The 23,096-nt window shown below is 36.8% G+C and overlaps 1 protein-coding gene across 2 annotated transcripts in view; it reads right to left on the bottom strand.

The window, feature by feature from the left end:
• RNGTT (RNA guanylyltransferase and 5'-phosphatase) overlaps positions 1 to 23,096 on the bottom strand; it is a 117,592-nt gene that overhangs the window by 76,502 nt on the left and 17,994 nt on the right. For both annotated transcript variants that reach the window (XR_015697082.1, XM_087718766.1), the window contains exons 6-8: positions 22,000 to 22,252; positions 5,145 to 5,254; positions 2,949 to 3,050 (exon numbers count right to left, since the gene is read on the bottom strand). Coding sequence is in view for 1 of the 2 variants with exons in the window: in XM_087718766.1 (XP_087574892.1) it covers positions 2,949 to 3,050; positions 5,145 to 5,254; positions 22,000 to 22,252 (465 nt within the window). In the remaining variant the exon portion in view is untranslated. The remainder of the gene's footprint in view (positions 1 to 2,948; positions 3,051 to 5,144; positions 5,255 to 21,999; positions 22,253 to 23,096) is intronic.

Here is a 23,096-nt window from a genome sequence, read left to right as displayed (position 1 = left end):
TTACACTTTAACAGCTTGAGTTCTGAATTCCTCTTTAATTTTCACCATCTATCCTGTCATTTAAGTAGGAAAGTACAATATAAATCAAGTAAATAAGATAAAAGATGGAGCAGGAATTAGATCAGAAAGTACTAGTAATTTACTGGATGATCTAATTACCATACATTTAATGTTTTTAACAACAAGAAATCCCCTTTCCCCTTAAAATACAGAGTTTGTTCAATGAAATCGAGGAATCAATTCTAAATTATGATCAAACAAAGCTAGCTGCAAAGACAGAATTTTGTTGAAGAAGAATATTTTCCATTTTGGTATTGAACACATGTTCAGAATCACCCCTGCCTCCATGCACTATTTTAAGTTCTAGTATAAATTAGATCTCATAAATCTAAATTCTTTCTATTCTTGAATTAAAATGTTGCACTCAAAAGAGGGAAAAAATGAAATGTAGTAATTTTATAAACTATCAGGAAGCGATTTCATTAACATCGCTTCAAAGAAACATTTCATTTTACCTACTACATTCCAGCAATACTTTTGACCTTTATTTACTGGTTTTGCCTATAAGCATCTCCGTGCATTTGCAAAATGCAACCACTATGATTTTATGCCGAATTACTTAAACCAATAGAAACCTCCAATCATCAAAATGTTATTTATGCAAGTTAGAAGTTAATCAGGTTCAAATGTAACAACAGATGTTGCACAGGAAAGCAGACTGAGCTAGCATGTTCACATTTGGCTTGTTACAGCTAACAGCTATGCACATGTTATTAAAATGCAACAATTATTTTCCAAAACAAAAACAATTTCCTCAAGCTAAAGGAACATTGCCTCTATGTGTCTCTTTTAATAATTTCTGGAAATTACAAATAAGCCTCAAAAGCAAAATGATTACATTTCCTAACAATTGGATTTCACACAATTGGTTTTGGTCAGTTTGCAAATTTCTAGACGTAAAAAGTAGGATTGCCTTCTCATAACTGCCATTTATTTCACAGACTACCAACATCTTTTTTTAAAATTATCCATAGCTTTATTCGGCTAAAGATGAGTGTCTCATTACCTTTGCTATGCCATTCAGGCCTGAACGTTCAACTCTACTCATTAGAAAAAACATCTGCTACAAACATTATTAATGAGGTATGTATCTAGGGACTGGAGAAAGCCACTAACCACCTGGGCTAATTATACATTTTATTATAAAAGCCAAGAGCACCACATATAGAGAACAAACCTCTCCTTCCTGTGATAATTACCTTTCTTGTATAATTTCAATTTTGATAACCTACTTCTTCCAAAGTTATTATGTTTGTAAAACTATAGCTCCCTGAACTATTACATTTAGAAGCCACCTGACTCCAAAATGACTCTGGGCAGCTTATATTTAAATAGGAAAAAGAAAGAAAGAATTAACGTAAGTGTCTGCAAAAACTATCAACCAATCACTCAGGGTTGCCCAAATATTCTATCCTAGGGCTTAGACAGGCTTTTAACAACTTGTACAATATCATCAAGATAGCATCAAAATGAAGCTCTGGAGGTATCACAACGGAGAAGGTATACCTCCTGGCTCCCAGGTGACAATCCCTGACGTTGGTTCACCTTTAGGTTCTCCTTCTCCATGGTCATCTTGGAGGATGTAGCATACAACAATTTCTGTTCCTCCTCTAACAACAGAGTTTCGTTTTTTAACTGACTATCTCTAATTTGTACAAGATGCATTCCGATTATGCTAACTTGGAAAATTAGCAATGTGTCTAATTTTTAAAACATTTACACTGATCAATATGATATAAAAAAATACTAATACCAACAGACAAGATAAAACGAACTTTTTTTTAGTGTTTCTCGGATTGCCCCAATAATTATCTTTGTACCAAGTTATTAAATGTAAAAAGAAAAAGAAAAAAACGTATCAAAAATTTCCAACAATCAATTCAAAATATCTGAATCTTAACAATCTCAGAATTAGAGGGAAAATATGGAAAGGAGCTTAGCACATTTATCAAATGGCAATCCTACTGCTCAGAAAAGCAGATTAAGGCAAGCTGCATACATAAAGCAGCATTACTTACTCTACAGTTTCATCAAAATAACAGATTTTAATACAGAACACAAGACATCTGCTTAAAGATTATTATTATATAAAAGTAGGGCCCTCATAGGTAATTTATTATATAAATTACATTAAATGTTTAAATTCATTGCCATCTTTTTCTAAGCATTTCCTTACTCGTTCATTGTGCCTTTGAACATTTTCTCTAAAAAAAATTATTAATAAAATGAATAAAACATATTGTGATCGGCCTACGGGACCTGACTTTTGTTGTACCCTGTCTGTTGGGGGAAATGTACAAATGAAATATTCAGCCTTTGTCAGTATATATTATGTTATTCACAGTTGGATGTAATCTTCTTTAAATCATCCTGACTACAGCTGCTTATTTTCTTAACAGGTCAGCTTTCATGTACTTCTACTCTTAATTTCGGTTAATCGAAGGCATTAGATAAGTGCCCACCTGCACACTGACCAAAGCAACCAGCACCCAACTGATCTTACGTTGTTCTTTCCCTATCCCACTAGTAAATAAGGCTAATTGGGTGTTGCAGCATTTAATATCCCATGTTAGTATATAAATAATTCATTGGTCTATCTTAAAAGCAAAATGATCCCATTTTTATTTGGAGACAGACCTTTAGTAAGCACCATAGCATGTATGCAATAAAAATCCTTCGTGGTAAGACAAAAAATGCAAATTAAAAGAAAAGTACATAAGAAGCAAGCTAAAAATATTCAAGACTGAAGATTTTACACCATAATATAAACTAATTTATTAAATTGTAAGGCTACATAAAATTTCATCAGTAGATTTAAAAGAACAAAAACACTAATGTATCAGAATCACTGAAATGACTCCTTTGATTCACAAAGAACTTCAACTTACCGAGTTCCATCTGCTTTCCAACTTACTTTATATGGCTTTTGCTCTAACAATTTAATATTTTGTTCATCCATGGAAATAGGTTGTGCCCCAGGGAATCCAGTCCTAATGAGAGGAGGTGAAAAAGTATCTTAAATAGTACCCAGTACCAACCATTTCTAATCAGTCTTTCATGAATATCAATTTTAGTATGAGTTTGAAGGTAGGAATATTTTTAATAAGGTGGACTAAACAATCTCCTTTCCACTCCATTTAATCTATTGCTGGCTCTTCAGACAATTTCTAATTTAAAGTAGCTTTTGTTATGAAGATTATTTAGAACACTGCACACTATTTAACCCCATACCCTTTTATCATCAGTTTAATATTGCAATTATAATATTAAAATGCAGGAGTTGATAGTTGAGGATCAAAGATTGACAAGAATTAGTTGAAAACGATATTCAAGATTGTTAGATAGCTGTCACACCCCCAATGCAGAAAAACGAACTGCCAGCTTCTTTAAAAAGCTTGAGCCTTTCCTCTGTTTTTCAAATGAATGACTTACTTTCAGATTTTTTTAATGGAAGAAATACATATTTTAGAAACAATGACATATTTGAAATAGAGATTCTGGCATTTATGCTTTACTTATAGCTAAAAGCCAAATGTTTTTTGGGGTTTTGTTTGTTTTGTTTTATTTCATTCTAGATAGGGTCAGGCTGCTATATATTTCAGAGATTCAAAGCAGGGGTTGGTTCCTACCAGCTGAACAACCGGTTTGCTTCATGGGGCTTCGCCTGTGAACCAGGACCTTGGATTGCATCCAGAAAACTGGAAGACAGTGAAGCTTGCACAATAAGGGTGAAACATGGACAAACCTAGTGGTATCCAATATTGTGCATGCTGCTATATTCTAAAACCGTTGCAACTTCCAAGGGTTCTTCAAGGGCAATCCAATATAAAGCACATTGCAATACTTCAGCTGGGAGGTAACAAAGGCATGAGTGACTCTAAGCAAGGTCTCCTGGTCCAGGAAAGGCACAATTAACACACAAGAGAAATCTGTACAATCAAATAGGAGCCATGAGTCCTGGAAATTAAGCTCTAGCTCAGTCCAGGGAAGTGAACTTCCACCCAGAATCAAATCACTAGATCTTGGAGAAATAAAAATTGAAAGCTACTCTTTATTATCAGAGATGAGCCAGTTCATCCCCATCCAGACTCTTCTAGCCTCCAGACTCTCGGACAACACCATAACACATCACTTACCTGGCACAGGGTAAAGATTCTACCCAAGCGGACCTCCATCTAACACCATTCCTTCATCCAACTCTTCCATCATCCAAAACCCAACATTTCTTCTTATACCCCATCTACCCACCCCATTTTTTGCTGTCACCTGGGAGTGGAAAAGTCATGTACAACACCCAAAAGGAATGGGCCAAGGCGCCTCCTACCATCTCTCACACAAGGGGACCAAAAAGGATCCAGCCACACCAAACAGCCACGCAAATCAAAACCAAGCAAAAAACCCTGGCTCATATAAAATCTTGAAATCTAAGTGCCAGTGGCCTCCATCCCAAGTCTTTCCTGGTCTGCAAGGGAATCCAGCAAAATGGTTGCTTTATCATGTAGTCACTGGAACAGCAGTCACAAGACACACAGCAGCTTCCCCACAGCTCTTCTGCCTTCTCCTGCTTCTGTTGCCACAAACGCCTGGTGCCTAGGCCATTAGCTCTAGTGGGGACTCCAATAGTCAAGATCTCGCAGCCACTGCCACTTCCTCATCAGCCCAGCCAAGTCTATCTTTAAAATCTTTATAGCAACATTCCCAAGAAGATGGGCAAGAGCCAAGTTCTATAGAGTTTATTCTGAGATCTTTGTCAGGTGAAGATAGGCAACTGATTTATTGCACTACTAAGCACCACAACCACTGAAATGGAAAGACTATTGCCCAACACAGTTCCACTTGGTCACTGTCCAGAAAAGCACACCAGCTTCAAACTACTCAATCCACTGTTGTCTTGCCAGCTACCTACACCATTGTTGTTGCTGCTGCCACTCATTCTGTTCCTTCTGTTGGCCAAGCAACTGGCACCATTCACAACATCCTCAAACAAAACAAGGCTAACCAAGTAAACATCCATCTTGGTGCCCTGATGGAGAAAATGTGCTACAGAATATTCAAACTACATTTTAAAAATTATATTCACGTACCCTTTCCAGCCACAAAATTGTTGACATTTAAGTTGGATTTCTCCTAACCTTGGTTGAGTTGTGACTTGATTTACTCGTTTAACTGATATTCCTTCCAAAAACACAGCACCCTAAAAAGTAGAAGAAAACATAACAATTTTAGAATACTATCAGCAACACTCAGAATGTTTCAAATTTTATTAAATTTCAACTTTCAGTGAATTTAATTTTAAACTTACAATCGATTTATTAGATTATGTGCCATCAAATCAGTGTCAATTCTTAGCAACCATATAGATTTTCTCCATGAGGATCTGCCCTAACCTAATCTCCAGATCTATGAATGGTGCATCCATCACCACTTTAACTGAACCTATTCAGCTTGCAAATTTAGATTTTTTTAATTTTATTTTAACAACTCTGTAATGGAATGGAATCGGGGAGACCGAATGGAGCTGAGTATTTACTGGCCAGATGCCCTTCCTGATGCCTACACTGAGTTCACAACAGATATTTTTTCTTTGCACTCAGAGAGAAATATCTGCTCCTACCTAAGATCGAACTCACAGCCTCATGATTGTGAGGCAAAAGAATTCCACTTCTGGGCCATCAGGCTGCTCAGCTTGCAAAGTTAGAATAAGAGAAAAAATTAAAAAATATAATAAATGCCTGCCATCCCTTGACTTGTAATGCAATAGCAATAGCAATAGCAGTTAGACTTATATACCGCTTCATAGGGCTTTCAGCCCTCTCTAAGCGGTTTACAGAGTCAGCATATCGCCCCCACAGTCTGGGTCCTTATTTCACCTACCTCGGAAGGATGGAAGGCTGAGTTAACCTTGAGCCGGTGAGATTAGAACTGCTGAACTGCAGATTACAATCCGCTGTAGTGGCCTTCAGTACTGCACCCTAACCACTGCGCCACCTCGACTCTGCAGACTAATGATTTAATCAAAATCTGCTACCGAGTTACAATGCATAATCTATAGAAGTCATTATCATAGCATGGTCACTAAACATAATCATAGACTGTAATAGCTACTAATTGTTATGGCTCAAACTGTATGTCTAAAATCAGAAGCAACAATCTGAAGTCACAGGGAAAGTTGCTTGCTCAAATAGAAAATTTCTTTCTCAGAAGTTTTCTAAATGAAAAAGAGAAAAAAAGATCCAAATATGAAGAATTAAAAAGAACTGGAATAATGGAAATAATTAAATGGGAATTAGAGAAACAATGTGTAACTAATTAGAAGACAACAGGCATCATCTTAATCTCAAAATTAAATCAACCATGAGACTCTGTCAGCCTGAGCTTCATTGATAGAAATGCTCAGTTCAATTTCCATCTAGAAATGGATTGATTACCAACCTTACCACCTTCAGACAATAATTTAAAAAAATAAGAATTAGTTAAATTATAAGTTGTCCTTTATTTGCAACTGTAATTGAGCCTGGCAATTATGGTCTTAAGATGAGACGGTTATAGTGTGTGACTGGACCCATTTTTACAACCTTTTCTTAGGGTAATTGTGTGATTGTTTAAACAAACTCATTATTCGCTATGGATGGTTTCTTTGCCAAAAACTAAAAATAACCACTAGTTTTCCACAAATGTAACCACAAGTTTGCCATAGAACATCATAAATCAAGGTCACATAACCACATAATTGTGGGCTGAGTGCCCAAAATATGGTCACATAATTACACAGGAAAAGGGTTTAACACTTGAACTTCAAAACCGGGTTAAGTCCATTTGGGGAGTTTTGAAGTAACCTTAAATAATCTCTAAACAACTGATTATAATTCAAGAACTACCTGTATTCACATGAAGTTTGAATTATCTATCATGAGCAATGTTATAATTCAAATAGCATTCACCTAGAAATTCAAAAGTTGCATTTAGTATAAATCTTAATAAATGATGTATTTAAGCCTTGAACATGTTACAAGTATATAAAACTACTGTACAAGGTTTTTATATGGTATATGGATTTTAATTGTATTTATTTTTCTTGGATTTTGACTTGTTATACACTATCAGAGCAACTATGTTCAAGCTGACCGGCTTATTCATTCATTCATTCAATAACTATAATGGGGAAAGTTATCTTAGCTTCTATTTATTCAGCCATTTTACTTTCCACCTTGTATGAATCTTGTTGAAGTGGGCCTCATTGAGATGAAACTGTCACACATTAAATCAGACATTAAAAAATGAAGCCACTAAGCATGGCATTTAATCAACAAGCCCAGGCGAAATAAGGAACTATGATTTAAGATGCAGCCAAACCGTAAATTTGTCAAAATATTTAAAAGACATAAGGGAAGGAAGCCATTTTATAATCTGAGCAGAATGTGTCATGACAGGTTCTCTCCCCATTTACCATTCAGCATACTTAAGTGCTTGAGCAAGTTATTTAGAGCAGAGTTTCTCTTGCTAGCCTGAAAAAATGAAACCCCTCAATTTAATCTGATACTATGATGTCTTTTGTTTAAAGGAGATAAACGTTGTAATTAAATTCAGAAATTACTGTAAGCACTACCGTGTTTCCCCAAAATTACGACACGTCCTGATAATAAGGCCATGCCACATTTTTCTGGTGGGCAAAAATATAAGCCCTCCCCTGAAAATAAGCCCCCTGGACAACCCCCCCACCTCTGGCCAGGCAGAGCGCCGCTTACCAACCCAGTGGTATCCCAAAGGTGCCAAGCCACGGGAACTGGGGGGGAGGCAAAGGTGATCGCGTTGCTTGGCGCCTTCGGGATACCACTAAGTTGGTGAGCAGCTCTGTGCCCAGCTGAAGAGGGGGGGTTGCTGGACGGTTACTCTCTTGCGAGGCTCCCAAAGAGCCGGGCACAGCCTCATGGGTGAATGGCTGTGTTGCGCTGTCGCAGCAGCGCAACACAGCAGCCATGAAGCGACCATGGTCACGAGCAGCCACCCTGCAAACCCCCTTTCCAGCCAGGCACAGTGCCATTCACTGACCTAGGGGTATTGCCAAGCCGCCTGAGCGCTTGTTCGCCGCCGCCCAGCTCCCATGGCTTCACGCCTTCGAAATGCTAGTGAATGGTGCTTTGCACAGCTGGAGAGGGGGGTTGTACGAGCGGCTGTTCCGCTTTCACTCGTGCGCCTCCCAGCCTCACGATGCCCGCAGGAGCCGGGTGGCGGTGAACAGGCTGGGTTCAACAAATTTTCTGTTGAATCACAACTAAGTAACCGTAAGTAACAACCCATGGCTTACAAAACCCAATATGCTAAGTGAAAACTAAATGAACCATACAAAAGCAGAGCACTATATTGTAATTAAGTATCCAGGTCTTAGCAACCAGCAAGAGTGTTCATTCAACTTCTCCTCAACTATACCCAATCATTTTTCATTATCTAATATAAGAATAATATAATTATTCTTATAGAATACTTTCTACCAGAAAGTAATTCTATAGATTCTTGCAGGACCAAATGATGAAAAAACAGTTTATGTTGGCCTAGTTAATAATAAATAATAAGTGGATTTAATGACTCTTTAATTCTGATCCTCAATAAAAGCCAGAATTCAGATAAAGACATGAACAGAAAACAGAAAACACTGACTGAGTTTACACATTTTGCTAAACTAAAACCAAATTATTTTAGTTTAGTCTAGTTCAGTTAATTCTAACAAGAAAGTCGCAACTCAGCCTCCTTCATAAAACACGATTAAGGCAAACGGATGTCACTTATTGCAGATTTCTGTTGAATAAGCACTTGATGACAACTGTGGATTGATTGACAGCTGTGGTATGGAATGACTAGTAAGCCTTGATACAGAACAGGATGCAAAAAGGTTACGTAATTGAAATCAGCATTTCTAGCTAGAAATTCTTGTTTCAGTTAATGCTCTTTTCAGCAAATATCACTGGGGATGAAAAGTCAATATCGTGAAAGAACCTTAATAGAAAAATAACAGAAACAGAATAAAGGAAAAACCCAACCTTAAGTTTAAAAAAAAAAAAAGAACTAACAACAAATCAAGTGAGCAGCAAGGCTATCTCTGGCCCATGAGTCTGGGCACGTAGCACTCAAGCTGGGATTAGGGATAGGCTGCCATGTCAGCATAAGGGCAGCTCCATAGGAGGGAGAGGATTTTCGTACTAAAGTGATATGGGGGCTAGTTATGTTCTGTTGGCTGTGCTGTATAGCTATGCAGAATGGAGGCAAACATGGCTCATTATGCAGCCAGTTCTCCAGAAGCAACAGATGGACCTGTTAATGAAAACTGCTCTGCCCTAGTTATGCATCTTCCAACCAAGGTTGCTCAGGGTTTAAAGTGACATGCCACTACTAAAATTGCACATTAGGTAGAAAGGGAGTGCTATGGAGGTGTGGGCTAAGCATTTCCAAGAGCAGCCCTCCAGGGAGGCAGAGGTTGGTGTGTGTTATCCTCAGGATCTGAATTTTAGTCCTGTGGAGATGTGCCTATGGAGTGCTGAGTCAGGATGGGGGAGAGGGGAGAGGTGTTGATATGGGAAGATAGACATTCACAACAGGCTGGATAGCAGCAGTAGATGACCCAACAGTGATGCATCAGGTTTGGTGGAAGAGTAGTGCTTTGGAAACAAAACTGGCAGGAGGAGCCAAAATTGGGCAATTTATCATCTAGTTTCAACATTTAGCCGCCAATCACAAAAGCAACCACTAATTACAGGGCTGGCTAGAATGCTTGAAAATTCACTTATCATTTATTTATTAATAAAATATTTATGCTACATGAAAGCTCTGGGCAGCCGGACATGTACAAGAACTATAAACCTAACAACAATAAAACCTAATGTAGTATCACCCAGAAAGAACTAACAATCTCTCACCAGAAAAGTCCCACAAGCGAGAACCTGAGATTGAATTGTGTGAAAATGTGAAACTAACCTGAAGTTGCCATCTTCTAAAAATAGCAGTGACATGGGTGCAGACAGAATAAAAACCAAAACACCTTTCAAGAGATAGGTAAGAATCAACTTGTTAAGGGGAGCCTGCGGGGTTGGCACTGAGTGCACAGAAAAAACTCCTAATCCCATCAACGGCTACCAGACTCATGAATTAACAAAGAACTCTAAAGGATAAAAGGTCTCCTCAAACTCGTCATTGTTGCAGTTGTCCTGGATGCAAACTTTGTGGTTTCCATCTATCTAGCCAGTATATGGACAGCCTAGTTGAGAAATGCATTGGTTACCAAATGATCAAATGTATGAGAGACAGGAGGAGAATCCAGTGAAGCTTAGCTGAAATTTTGAATTAATCAAATCTCCATGTATTCCATCAGAACACTATGTACCTCACTGTTCAGTTTATTTGAATATGTTCCTAAATATTTCCTGGCTGATAATCAGAGTTATGTTGTTTCATATACTCTAAACCTAGATAGCGAGCAGGAGAGCACTATGAGATGTACAAGCCAACAGGCCATGAGTATAACTAATCATAAGACTAACCTGGATATGTATGTAACATATACAACCATACTAATCCACATTCTTCTGGGAAAGAGGCATGATTTCAATTCTTTTTTATAGTCTGGTAAACTAATGGTCACACAAATTTCCAGGGGATGATGTTTCAGAGGACAGGCATAATAATAGAGAAGCTCCTGTTTCCCGAGTCCTGCTAGATCAGTAGTTCTCAACCTTCCTAATGCCACGACTCTTTAATACAGTTCCTCATGTTGTGGTGACCCCCAACCATAGATTTTATGTTTTCCATATTTTTTTGAAAATATGTGTTTTCCGATGGTCTTAGGCGATCCCTGTGAAAGGGTCGTTCGACCACCGACCACCAAAGGGGTCCCGACCCATAGGTTGAGAACCACTGTGCTAGATGGTATTGTTAATCAGTAGGACAAGCAGCACATTTAATTGCACCCAGAAGTCAACTGGCAACCAATGCATTGCACAAAACACGGGGGATAAAAGGGCATGTATATTACTGCTCATGCTGCTGCTTTCTAAACCAGCTATAGCTTTTTTCAACACTTTACAAGAGCAGCCCCACATAAAGCATATTGCAATAATCCTTCCGTGAGATGACAAACGTCATGAGTGATCATAAGAAGGACCTCCGGGTCCAGGAAAGGGTGCAACTGGTACACAAAATCATCGGTTGAAAGGCATTCTGCCATGCTGTCTTTCAAACAAGAGCTGTGAGTCCAAAAATATCCTAGATTGTGCAGCAGACCCAAATGAAGTAGTATGACTCCTTTCTGGGTCAAAGATAAAAGTTTACATTTACGTTTATGTTTATTAGGACTTGTATGCCGCCCACTCTCGAGAGACTCAGGGCGGCTTACAGATAAAGTAGGGAGGGGGAACATATAAAAATTAAAAAGTACAAACATTAAAATCTCACAACATTCATAACATAAAATGGGGCTGGATAAATCAACAGCCCCAGGCCTGCTGGAAGAGCCAGGTCTTAATCGCTTTGCGGAAGGCCGGGAGAGTAGTAAGGGTCCGGATCTCCACAGGGAGATCGCTCCATAGGGCCGGAGCAGCTACAAAGATCTGGAGCACCAGGTGACCTAAGGACCCTACCGCCATTCAAGCTTGTTAGATTAAGGTTAAGCTGCTTCTTTCCCATTCAAACATTAAACTTCTTCCAGGCACTGCATATGGCTTTAACGTTATCATTTGGGTTCGCCTAGAACAGCGGTTCTCAACCTGTGGGTCGCGACCCCTTTTGGGGTCGGACTATTTCACAGGGGTTGCTGAGACCAACGCAACTCTAAAGTTTAGACTCCACCTCGCGTTCCTTGAAATCCCCGCGGATGGGCTCCAGAGTGGCCGCGCAGCGTGTCGCTGTGGCTCCATGCCATAAAAAACATAGGTGCATGCGCATACCCCATACAATTAGCCTTGGAGACTTCACAATGGAGGGAAAGTGTTTCTGCGAGGGAGAAAGAGGCTTAGGTCCTGCTCCAGGCTGTAATTGTGCGGGGCGTGCACACGGCTATGTTTTCCACGCCACTGCCAGGTACTTTTAACTATATCTAAATCCACAACCAGACCTGTTATCAAGAGCCAAGCTCAGGAGCCCAAATTGGCCCCATTCACACAATGAAAACCTGCTTGCTAAAAGTACCATAAACCATGCACAAAGGAAAAGAGCAAAAAAAAATGCAATGCAAGTAAACAATTTAAAAATGATACAAATAGAATTATTGTTAGAAATAAAATGTAACAGAGAAAATGATATGTATGAAAATATAAAGTTGGGTTTCCTGAAATGCCACCCCGAGAACCCATCAGAGAAAGTGAATAAGCAAGGGCAACAACAGAAAGGAGGAAAGATGAGGAGGGAAAGGAAGAAAGGGTGTAAAGCAGAGGGAGTAAAGGAGGGGAATCAAGAGTAGGAGAAAGGGTAAGAGGGAGAAGAGAGGAGGGGAGGAAAGAGAGAGGAAGAAGGGAGGAAGGAGGAGGAGGGAAAGGAAGAAAGGGCAAAGCAGAGGAAACAAAGGAGGGGAAGTAAGAGTAGGAGAGAGGGTAAGAAGGAAGGGAAGAGAAGAGGAAGGGAGGAAAGATAGGGGAAGAAGAAGGGAGGAAGGAGGAAGAAGGAAAGGAAGAAAGGGTAAAAGCAGAGGAAGTAAGGGAGGGGAATTAAGAGTAGGAGAGAGAGTAAGAGAGAGGAAAGAGGGGGGAAGAAGAAGAAATTTTATGGTTGGGGGTCACCACAATATGAGGAACTGTATTAAAGGGTTGCGGCATTAGGAAGGTTGAGAACCACTGGCCTAGAGTCAAGATAAACTGCTGTTTAGAAGGCCTGATCCTGAAAATGAAACTCAAATACTTTGGTCACCTAATGAGAAGGAAGGACTCACTGGAGAAGAGCCTAATGCTAGGAAAGATTGAGGGCAAAAGAAGAGGATGACAGAGGATGGTGTGAGCTTAAATGGATTCCAGAAGATGGTAGAGGACAGGAAGGCCTGGAGGAACATCATCCAAAAGTCGCAAAGTGTCGGGCATGACTTCGCAACTAACAACCAGTGTCAAGATTAAATATCTTAAGAGGTACTGGCACATTTCTGATATACCAAATGACCTGATTCAGAGACCTCATGGAAATGTTAAACAGGAAGTTTAACAGTTCATTAAGGCTTGAAACTCCACACAATTTACATCCATCGGACTCAACCTCTCTCTTCCAACTAACATCAATTGGACTGGTCATGGAGAAAGGAGATCCATCACTGCATGCAGTCAGTCCAGAAGTGTACCATAATCAATAGTATTAAAAGCTACTAAAAGATCATGAAGAACCAGGATTATTGCACTCCCACGATTCCTGCTCCATTACAACATCAAACAGTACCTCCATATTATGAACCTAGCCATATGTTTGGCTAATATAAGTAAAGTCAACTTATGTAAGTATAATGGGCAACTTTCTCCAGAAACAGAGTTATTAAAACATATAAAATCACTCCTAGCTATAGTTCTGTCTATAATTCTTATCTCATGGCATTTCCACCCAAGAGGCCTAGAGCTAGAAAAACCTGGAACTGGTTATCATAACAATTTTTTATCTCCAGGCTAAAGCTGCACAAATGGAACAGCATCCATAAAAATAAGACAGCTGCCAAAGCCCTCCTTGGATCTAGGATGTCAGCAATTACATGTCTACTCACAAGTTATTTCTTTTTGGAAAAAAGAACTTAAGAGAATGGTGACTAGACACTTGCAGACGTTTCAGAAGATACCAAATCATCTTGACCCTTTTAAGACTGAGTTCTTGTTTCAAGAATCAGCCACGGTAGCTTTGATGGCTTCTGCCAAAATAGGATGACTCTGTTGAGCCTATTTGATCTATTGGTTCGCTTAGCAGTTTTTTGCTACTTCCAGGGAAGGTCTCAGAAAACAGCATTAAATGACCATGCAGCCTCCTTGGCAATTTTGCTATAGGATACAAGGTATTCTTCCTATTCCCAATACTATTTAACAACTATATGAAATTGCTGGGGGCAGTCATCAATCTAGTTCTCTGTAACATCTGAATCTGAAAAGTATACATGCATTCTGAACCAGCATCTAGATATGGTAATAAGAGTTAAAAAATAAACTGAGGCTGGATCTTGTCAGGATACAAGCCTTATAGACAGACAGCTGTCTCTACTTGCTATGTTAAGTATAGCAAGGGTGTGGCTTATTTCAAATGGGACTGCACTATCTTAAAGGGGGGGGGGAGACAGGCTAAAGTTAGGCTTCTTTGGGATGGGGTTTCCCTGAATCACTGTCATTAAATGCTGAAAGCAGTTTCATCTAGTATAGAAACCTCCCTTTCTGCTAGATAAAACAGAGCTGGCTATTATTCTTCATGCACTACTAACTGCATTATTGTAATGAACTTTAGTAGGTAACCCTTGAATAGGGTGTAAAGGTTGTAGTCCATGCAAAATGCAGCAACACAGTGAAGAAACTGCAATGGCTGTCAATTGGCTACTGAGCTAGTTTCAAAGTTCTGGTTATGATTTACACTCTAGATTAGACCTGGTCAACCATTGAGATGAACAAGAGAAAAGTTGGCGTCTGTGCTGATACTCTTCACTACTTACTTCTGGTCATAATGGTTGATCAAAACAGTACATGGCTCCAAATGAAATTCAGCACTGCATCTGTAACTCACAAACAAATTTCCCCAAAGACCTTATTTCAAGAGCTGTTAAATCTTTAAAAACAATTTATTTTGTGAAGAAAAAAAATTAAGCAAGACCACCCAGAAAGCCAGGATTTTTTTATTGTCAATCAAGGAAATGAATTATTATTTTTCTTCTGCCAAATCACTGCAAATTATCTTAAGTCCCCAGAGAGCTCAGCCAATAAAAATCCTAGGCATTTTAGACAAGCATGGGAGGAACATTTCAAAAACCTGCAGGAAAATCCTGACATGAAATGAATAGGAATTATCCAGTTATAAATAACTGTCCAGTAGGCTCTCAGTCTCCTTGTTAGAAGTGGTTAAACTGGTAAGAGTCTTTAACCATGTAGAAGGAAGCAGACAGTAAATTTGTCCTACCTGAAATAATGAAAATGAGCCAAATTGATGGGCTCCATCGTTCATTTCTTTGTTAACCTTTTAAAAAACTTTTTATTTAACAGATATTTGAAACCAAAAGAGAGAAAACTTTACAAGCTATAAAAAATTAAACAATAATTTTTCCATGTGGCATTAGAATAGTACTGCATATAAAGGTGATCTTAATTTATTATTAATCAGAGAAAGCATCTCATAATTGTAATGAATTACACAAAATATGACTTTTTAAAATTTAACATTAAGAAATACACAAACTTCGGATGTGGTGTAACTTCATGCACTCTATAAATGGTTTCCAGATTAAATTAAATTCAGTATTTTTAACTACAAAGTTACTTTTTTGACAATAATGCATATTCCCACAGCTAGTTTGCTACTGTTCTAAAAAAAGGAATTAGGTGTAATTTATAGTAAGAAGGATAAAGTATCAAAGCAGCTGTTATCATACACAACAGCAACTGCGTATGCTTTGTAGGAAAATTAATGCTTAGTAACACAGAAAAATAGCTGTTTAAAATTTGATTCATTCTAGGATGAATCATCTTACAGGATTGTGGAGCTTTATGACATTGCCACCAAGTCTTTAAAAAAATTATCCATCCCTATTATTATATTTCTAGCAGATTCTGAATCTGAATTATTAAGTTTGACAATCAACAATAGTATAATATAGCAACAAAAAATCATCTGGCACCAATTCTGAGTGTAATACCAGCATACATTTAATAATTATTTTCCATTGCTATTCACATGGTTTCATTATCAATTGTTCTGTTTAAATTCTGTATCTATTTAATGGTATTTATTTAGTTTTGAATCATATTCCAGTAACAAAACAAACAAACAATAAGCCCAGCGGGTATTTTGAATTTTTATTACAAACTTTTCAAATTTTATTAGGTCTCTTTAAGAGTCCACCCTGTTTCTGTCATTCCTTTCAAACTATTCTATTTGTTTGAAGATAATGGAACAAATAGGATATTTCTAACCATTATTAAGATAATGTCTCAGAAAACATCATTTTCATTTTATTAAAGATTAAAGACCTTTCCAAATTGTCAAACGTTATCTTTGCATCAAGAACATACCAGCTTTCTTATTTGGCTGATTAACATTACCAGCGACATTCAAAATATACCTTATATTGTTTTTCATATTTCTTTGGGACAAATCAAGTCTGATCTCATTCACTTTCACTGACGAAACAAGAAACATCACCCAAGATTTGTATTTATTTTGGGAAGGAGGGAGGATTTAGTCAATATTAGTAATAATACACCAAAAGATAACAAGAGAGTTTAGGTAATTATAGACCTGTTAGGCTTTTAAATATAGTAAAAAATATATAAAATTATACATTAAACACATAAACTAAAATTTTCAATACTGGATAGACCTTAGTTGTATAACTAGAAATGAACAAACAAGATTTAGAACAGGACATCATATTGTATTTTATGATTATCCCTTGTTGCTTGTATGTACAGAGAGCTTATGCATCAGAGACCAATTCCTTGTATGTGTCCTATGACACTTGGCCAATAAAGAATTCTATCTTCTATATCTGGCTTTTCTTGATTTCAAATTTGCCACTGAATTTGAATCCCGCACCATCTTATTTATTGGAAAACCTTAAAAATGCATCAATTTATATGATTACTTTTTTTCCTGATTTAGAAGTTTAACAGATCTTTAAGAATGAGATGCTACCCACAACAGCTGCTCTAAAAATGATAGAGAAAGGAGTGAAGCCTCTGCCCTATTTAATTCCTTATTAGTTCCATGGCAAACACTTTAAATAATCTAGACATCAAGTTGCTGCATTCTTGTACAAGGATGGTGCAGCCTTCATCTCTGTTTCCACTGGACTAAAAAGAGGAGTACAATGTTTGGTCATCGATTTCCAAAAATTTGGGTATAGGCCAAAAAAAGAAAAACTACAAGGAAGGCTTATTGAAGACAGTAGAAAAGCACTGGATGATACTTTTAAATATTTTTTAGATCAATATTTAATTCTGGAAAGCATGCTTAAAATGTGCTATCCAAATGGTATTAAAACATTGATGGCCATTACAAGTTTTTTTTTTATTAAAGGGTAGAGAATAAATCATAGCTGGTTCAAAACATTTTGAGGTCCAAAATTAGTGCAGCATCCACCCAAGTGACAATTTATACAAACAAAACAAAACATGCTAACAAAATTTGTCAGGTCCCCACCACACCCCACATACCTAATGTATCACTGTTGACTTGCGACTGGAACGTCTCACATCAAAATGAGAATTTGGAAGCAAATGATCAGTTTAAGAGCCATTTTTCCTCACATATTTATTATCCTTAGCTCTAGCTGATGACGACTCCATGAGAGTCAAAAACAGCAACTGAATCAACATTAATGCCTTGCAGATTTGTGATAGAATTATTTGTTATCCATTGGTTATGAAAAGATGTAAAAGATTTTTCGTCAAAAACTAAGCGATATGCAACACCAAAACAAAGTTAAACAGGATCTCAGAGTAAGAAATGGTGGGCTGCAAAATCTACTTGGGAACTTGGGATCTAAGTACACTTACCTTCCCCAGATTGAGAAAAGAATTTTTAAGGCTAGGTACAATGTTCTGCCTTCTGCACTTTTGCAAGGTAGATACTGTAAAACCCATTAGCTAAGCACACTTGCCCATGTGAATCTGGGGAAATTGAAACAATACCGCATATTCTATTATACTATGCTTTCTAGGATCTCTGTAAAAGTTATATTTTGCCCCTCCTATGCCAATATTCTGGCGAAACACAAGAGTTTTATGTCAACATTCATCTTACAAATACGAAACATTCCATTACCTATATGACAGTCAAATATTGAGTAGCCACCTTGAAAATGAGGCAACAAATTATGTATACATGACAAAGCCTTGTATTACTGTCTCTGTATAATTTTGTTGATCACTAATTACAAATAAAGACATAGATGCAATATGCTTTTTCACCATTAGGCTACCTTAATTTCCAGAATGCTCCTTTCCAGAAATGCATAAAGCAGTTAAATATTTTAAACATTTACAGGGCCTTTTCTAAATGAAATTGGAAGAATGAGAGGTTTTCGTTTTCCCCACCTGATTTGTGTATGAAACTGATCAAAATGCTTCTGGAGTAATACATTCATATTCAAACCAACTTTTGAGACTGAAATCAGATTGATTCAAGCTCAAAATGGAGTTGTTTCAGACTCAGGATGCTTCTAATACGGTCATATCAATATCAAAACTCTTCTGAACATCTCTTCTGAATTCAACAGAGGACATTTTAAAATAATAAAAAATACTTGTAGCTTGGGTTTTAGATTTTGGCAGTCGTTTGCTCTCCAAGCTTATTTCAATTTAGTTTCTGAACATTTTGTTACTAAACTTAGTTAACATCATCAGCAGGATTTTCTTGCCTATTCTCCTTAGCTTATAAATGTATTGATTTTAATAAAGGACATTTTTAACCCAAAATAGAATTTCTTCCTTGAAAGTTTTGGAATTTGAACTATTTTGCATACCACTTCTTTTAATTAGGTTTTTCCTGTCCAGAGCCCTAAATAGTCAATGAATGATCACCCTCATCATCCCAAGATAATAGGGAAGATTGAGAAAGCTTTATTACATTACATTATCAATATAGGATATTGTATGCAAACGTTCAAGGAAACTGTCATGACACATTTTAAATATAGAAAGAAGGACTACAGTGGAAAATACTATATGACTGATTTCATATTAAAAATTCACATCATAATGATTATACATCCTTCTGTAAAAAAATAAAATATAATGTATATTGAACAGAAATAGTGCTTAAGAATCTGGGAAATGTATCCATCTTTTTTGTTATATACTTCCTGTATAAATTACAATGGAATCATACTAAGTAAAATAACTACAGGCTATAATTTAAGCCTAAAATTGAACTAAACTGAAATCACATCAAGTTTTAATTCATATTTCTTGCTATGAAAATGAATAGTGCTTTTTCTATGCCTTCCCCAGGATATAGAGTGCTGGAAAAGCTAGAAAACTAAGTTAAATGAATCTGCCAAACTATTTTTTTTCAAATCTTTTCACCTTTGAATTAAAATTATCAATATGCTTATTTGACCATTAGCCTTCTTTTTAATGGACAATCCAGTATTTTCTGTCCACTTGGGTCTTTTTTTACTTCTTTTCTGAGGTTGGACACAAAGATAATGAATCAAAATCACAGCACCAAAATACTAATACCGAGGGAGGGGGGGGGGCGTGTTAAAAAAAAACCTCTCATGGTCAAGTCACTCAAACCAAATAGTTATGTAACACTGCAGTTTTCTACTGCCATGGTAGCTATTATAAGAACTAAACATCCACCAGTGTTAAATATTTAGAACCTATGAAGCAGAACTACCTATCAACTGAAAGTCAAAGTCATATTTGTTACTAAATAGCATCTTTTATTACATTTCCCGGCTGCCTTCCCCAATGCACAATTACCCATCTATATACTACTAACACTTTTCAGTTTGTCAATGTGCAACCTTTAACTGGGCAAAACAACACATCCTAGAACAACAGTTTTTTAATCAAAATGCCTCAAACAGGCTAACTCACAGAATGTGTCCAAAATCTGGAACCCATGACTCTTGTGACGTTGAAATCTGGCTCATTCTATAAAGTATTTTGTGGCATAGTACAAACTGTCATAAAATATTTCTTGTGGTCAACTCTTGCTGTTTGGCTATGCTATACAGTTCAACAAGGGCCATTTTCAAGGCAGATACATCTCTAAATATGAGATACATCTCTAAATATGTACCTGGACTTTTAAAAACTTTTGCAGTGAAGGCAGCACATTAGAAGCTCTGTTACTGTTGAAGGCATTGAGGAATCTGGTAAGAATGTGTCGGGCACTGAGGAATCAGCTCAATGTGTCATGGAGTCATCAAGTGTGTGTATGTAGCTAGACAAAGACAGAGACATGGAGGTAGACAGAGGCAGAGCGAGAGCCCTCTCTTCTCCCCAGGCAAGATTAAATTACTGTGCTTTGTTAATAAAAAGGCTTTGTTGGTAGAACTGGCGGAATGCAATGTCCTTACAGTCCTCAACACAACTGTACCCCACTTTTACTATCGCCACAGTACAAATAGCTAAGGTATTCTCCAAAACATCAGGATTACAGAATTATCTAAAGCCTTACTCTTCTTTATCTGGTTAGTGATGGGACCTTAGATTCTATCTTTTAGGTCTAGCAGAAAATAAGAAAAAAATATTTATTAATACTCATATTATTGCTTGACAAATCACATAAAACATACAAAATTATATGAGGTTTGTATACTAATTTAATAAACACAGACTTTTAATATCTTCGCTAGCTAAAACGTCCTACTCATTAACTAAAAGCTCAAAACTCTTTCAAAAATAAATCACATAAAAGCCATTAGAATGCCAATTATGACTTAATATTATTACGTTATTCTTAATTCTTTTAAGAAAAATTAATTCTTCATTTTTTAAAAAAACCATTTTTCCATTATCATTCAGAATTCTTTATCAGTTGCTGTATTCCTTCTTTTTAACAAAATGCAAAAGTATTATGTCTGTAACTAAAACCATTGGTTTTTAATTGTGCAATATTAAATAACAGTAGCAGCAGAATTATAAATGTAATCAAAATTTGTATTAATTTAACATGGGTACAAGCCTTTTATTTATCTATTATAACTTTTAATATAGAAGTATTTATGGCTGATAAAGAAAGTGAAAAGGAAAAAAAAACCACATTGAATATGGGAAGCGAAGGACAATAAACAATCAAAACAGTTATTTATAACATCCTAAGTTTTGAAATATTGTTATATTTCTCTGAGAATTTGGCTGCTTTTCCAGACCTGGGGGTAGACTTGTTAAGTCCTTTTTCTTTGGTATATTGTGTTTTTTTTCTTCTGGATGTGTCTGATCGTTTTCTTTTCATATTATGGTACTTTACTGGAAGCTACCCAGAGTTGTTTGGAGTTTGGCAGTATATTTTATTAACTAAATTAATATTTCACTAGATGCCTTCCAATCCTGGACCCCAAATTTAGTATGCAGCTTCAAGTGTCTTACCGATCAGGGATTTCTTATCTAACACTATCAGAAAAATACTACACTCTAAAACTATTAGAGCTGAAAACCAAAGGGCTCAAAACTTTTAACTTTTTTTTCTTCCATCAAAATAAGATTCCATCTATCTCCCGTATTGGGTCTACCAAGCATGAAATGAATGCTAGATTAAGAGAATGTGCAGTTAATACAAATTTGGTACCTTAAACAACATAACGATCTTGTATGTTAATTGCATTATCTGTATTCTACCAGCACTCTGTAAAGGAGAGGTACTTCTTCTTTTAACTCTATATTTCAGCAGCAACTCTATGGTTTCAGTACCGAACGTACAATGGGGAAATCAGAATCCTAAGGTTATGAAAGTGTGGGTAATTTATCAGGTTCTAAATAGCTTACATTTAGAATGCTCTATTAACATTGACAACATTTTCATAACTGGCTTTCTAAGGTCAAGAAAGAATGACTGGCTCAAGATTATACAGATGACTTAATGTCTAAAGCAGTACTAGAATTCAGTGTTTTGGTTTCCAACCTGGTGCCTTAACAATTATACCGAGAAAACCGCAGGGACTAGTCCAGGCAGTTGCCGAGAATCAATACTGACTTGAAGGCACATATATTAAAAAAGTAATTGCAATAACATATTTAAAATGAGTCATAAAACAAGAACAAGCCATATTATGCTCTAGTTCACCATTACCAGCTTTAAGTGTTCTTTTTTCCTTCTGCCAGAAAAGGAAGTTGATGAGCAAGCTTCTGATTCTGGAGTTCCCAGTTTGCAGTTATCTTCCTCCCCATCTTCCTCATCTTCCTCAAAGCACCATTCTGGTAAAGAAGGTGGTGCTGGCGCATCAGCCACATCACCATAACGGCGGAAGAGTTCTTTCAAATAGTCACCTTTATAGATACCAGGTGGTCTGGCTTGAGCAAACGTAGCCACAGAAGCTTCAATGCTGCAAAAAAAGTGACATTGTGTAAGAGAATGTAGGCGTGAAAAGAAAAATTCAGAAACAGCTCCCGAAAGGCAAGAGGACAAAGCAGTAGCAGATCCAAGAGTCAACATAAAATATTCCCAACTAGCTCCCATAAAATCTCACAGCAGTTATTATTACAGTACCAAGGCTATATTGAGAGGGTTCTTAACTGAGGCTTCCCTGAGGGCCATGAATAGGTGTCATGGGATCCATGAACCTGGATAACAAAAAAAAAATACTATTGTATTTTGACTAACCTTTAACTAAAACTTAGCTTTTCATTCAATAATATATACAGACAACAAACCAATTTATGGGCTGCCGACTCCCAAAAGTGTTTCTTAACTTCAATAAGGTGTAGGTGTCTAAAATGATTGTTTATAAGTGGGTGCCCTTGCTATTGATTTAATGGAGTAAAAAGAAGCACACAATATTACTAAAGCACATTTTTGTTATTGTTGTAATACTTTGATATCTACATTTGAATTGTATTTATTTAATTGCTTGGCTACCCAACTTGAACAATACAAAACTAAATAATTTGTAAACTAGAATTGCTAAGAATTGAGCAGCATATATATTTAATAGATTAACAATGAGACTCTGAGCAGCTTACAAGAAATAACCAAGATTAAAAAACTATCAGGAAATAATAATAATAATAATAATAATAATAATAATAATAATAATGATGATGATGATGATGCCAAATGCAGACTTTGCAAAGAAGCTGATGAAACTGTTGATCACATACTCAGCTGCTGTAAAAAAATCACGCAGACTGATTATAAATTGTGGCACAATTCAGTAGCACAAATGATCC

The sequence above is a fragment of the Thamnophis sirtalis genome, unplaced genomic scaffold, assembly GCF_051295495.1.
Source record: "Thamnophis sirtalis isolate CommonGarterSnake01/CBP01778 unplaced genomic scaffold, rThaSir2_p1.2 scaffold_6, whole genome shotgun sequence".
In the NCBI taxonomy this organism is placed as follows: Eukaryota; Metazoa; Chordata; class Lepidosauria; order Squamata; family Natricidae; genus Thamnophis; species Thamnophis sirtalis.
Note: the sequence above shows the minus strand (reverse complement) of the source record. Positions and strands in the feature narration are given on the sequence as shown.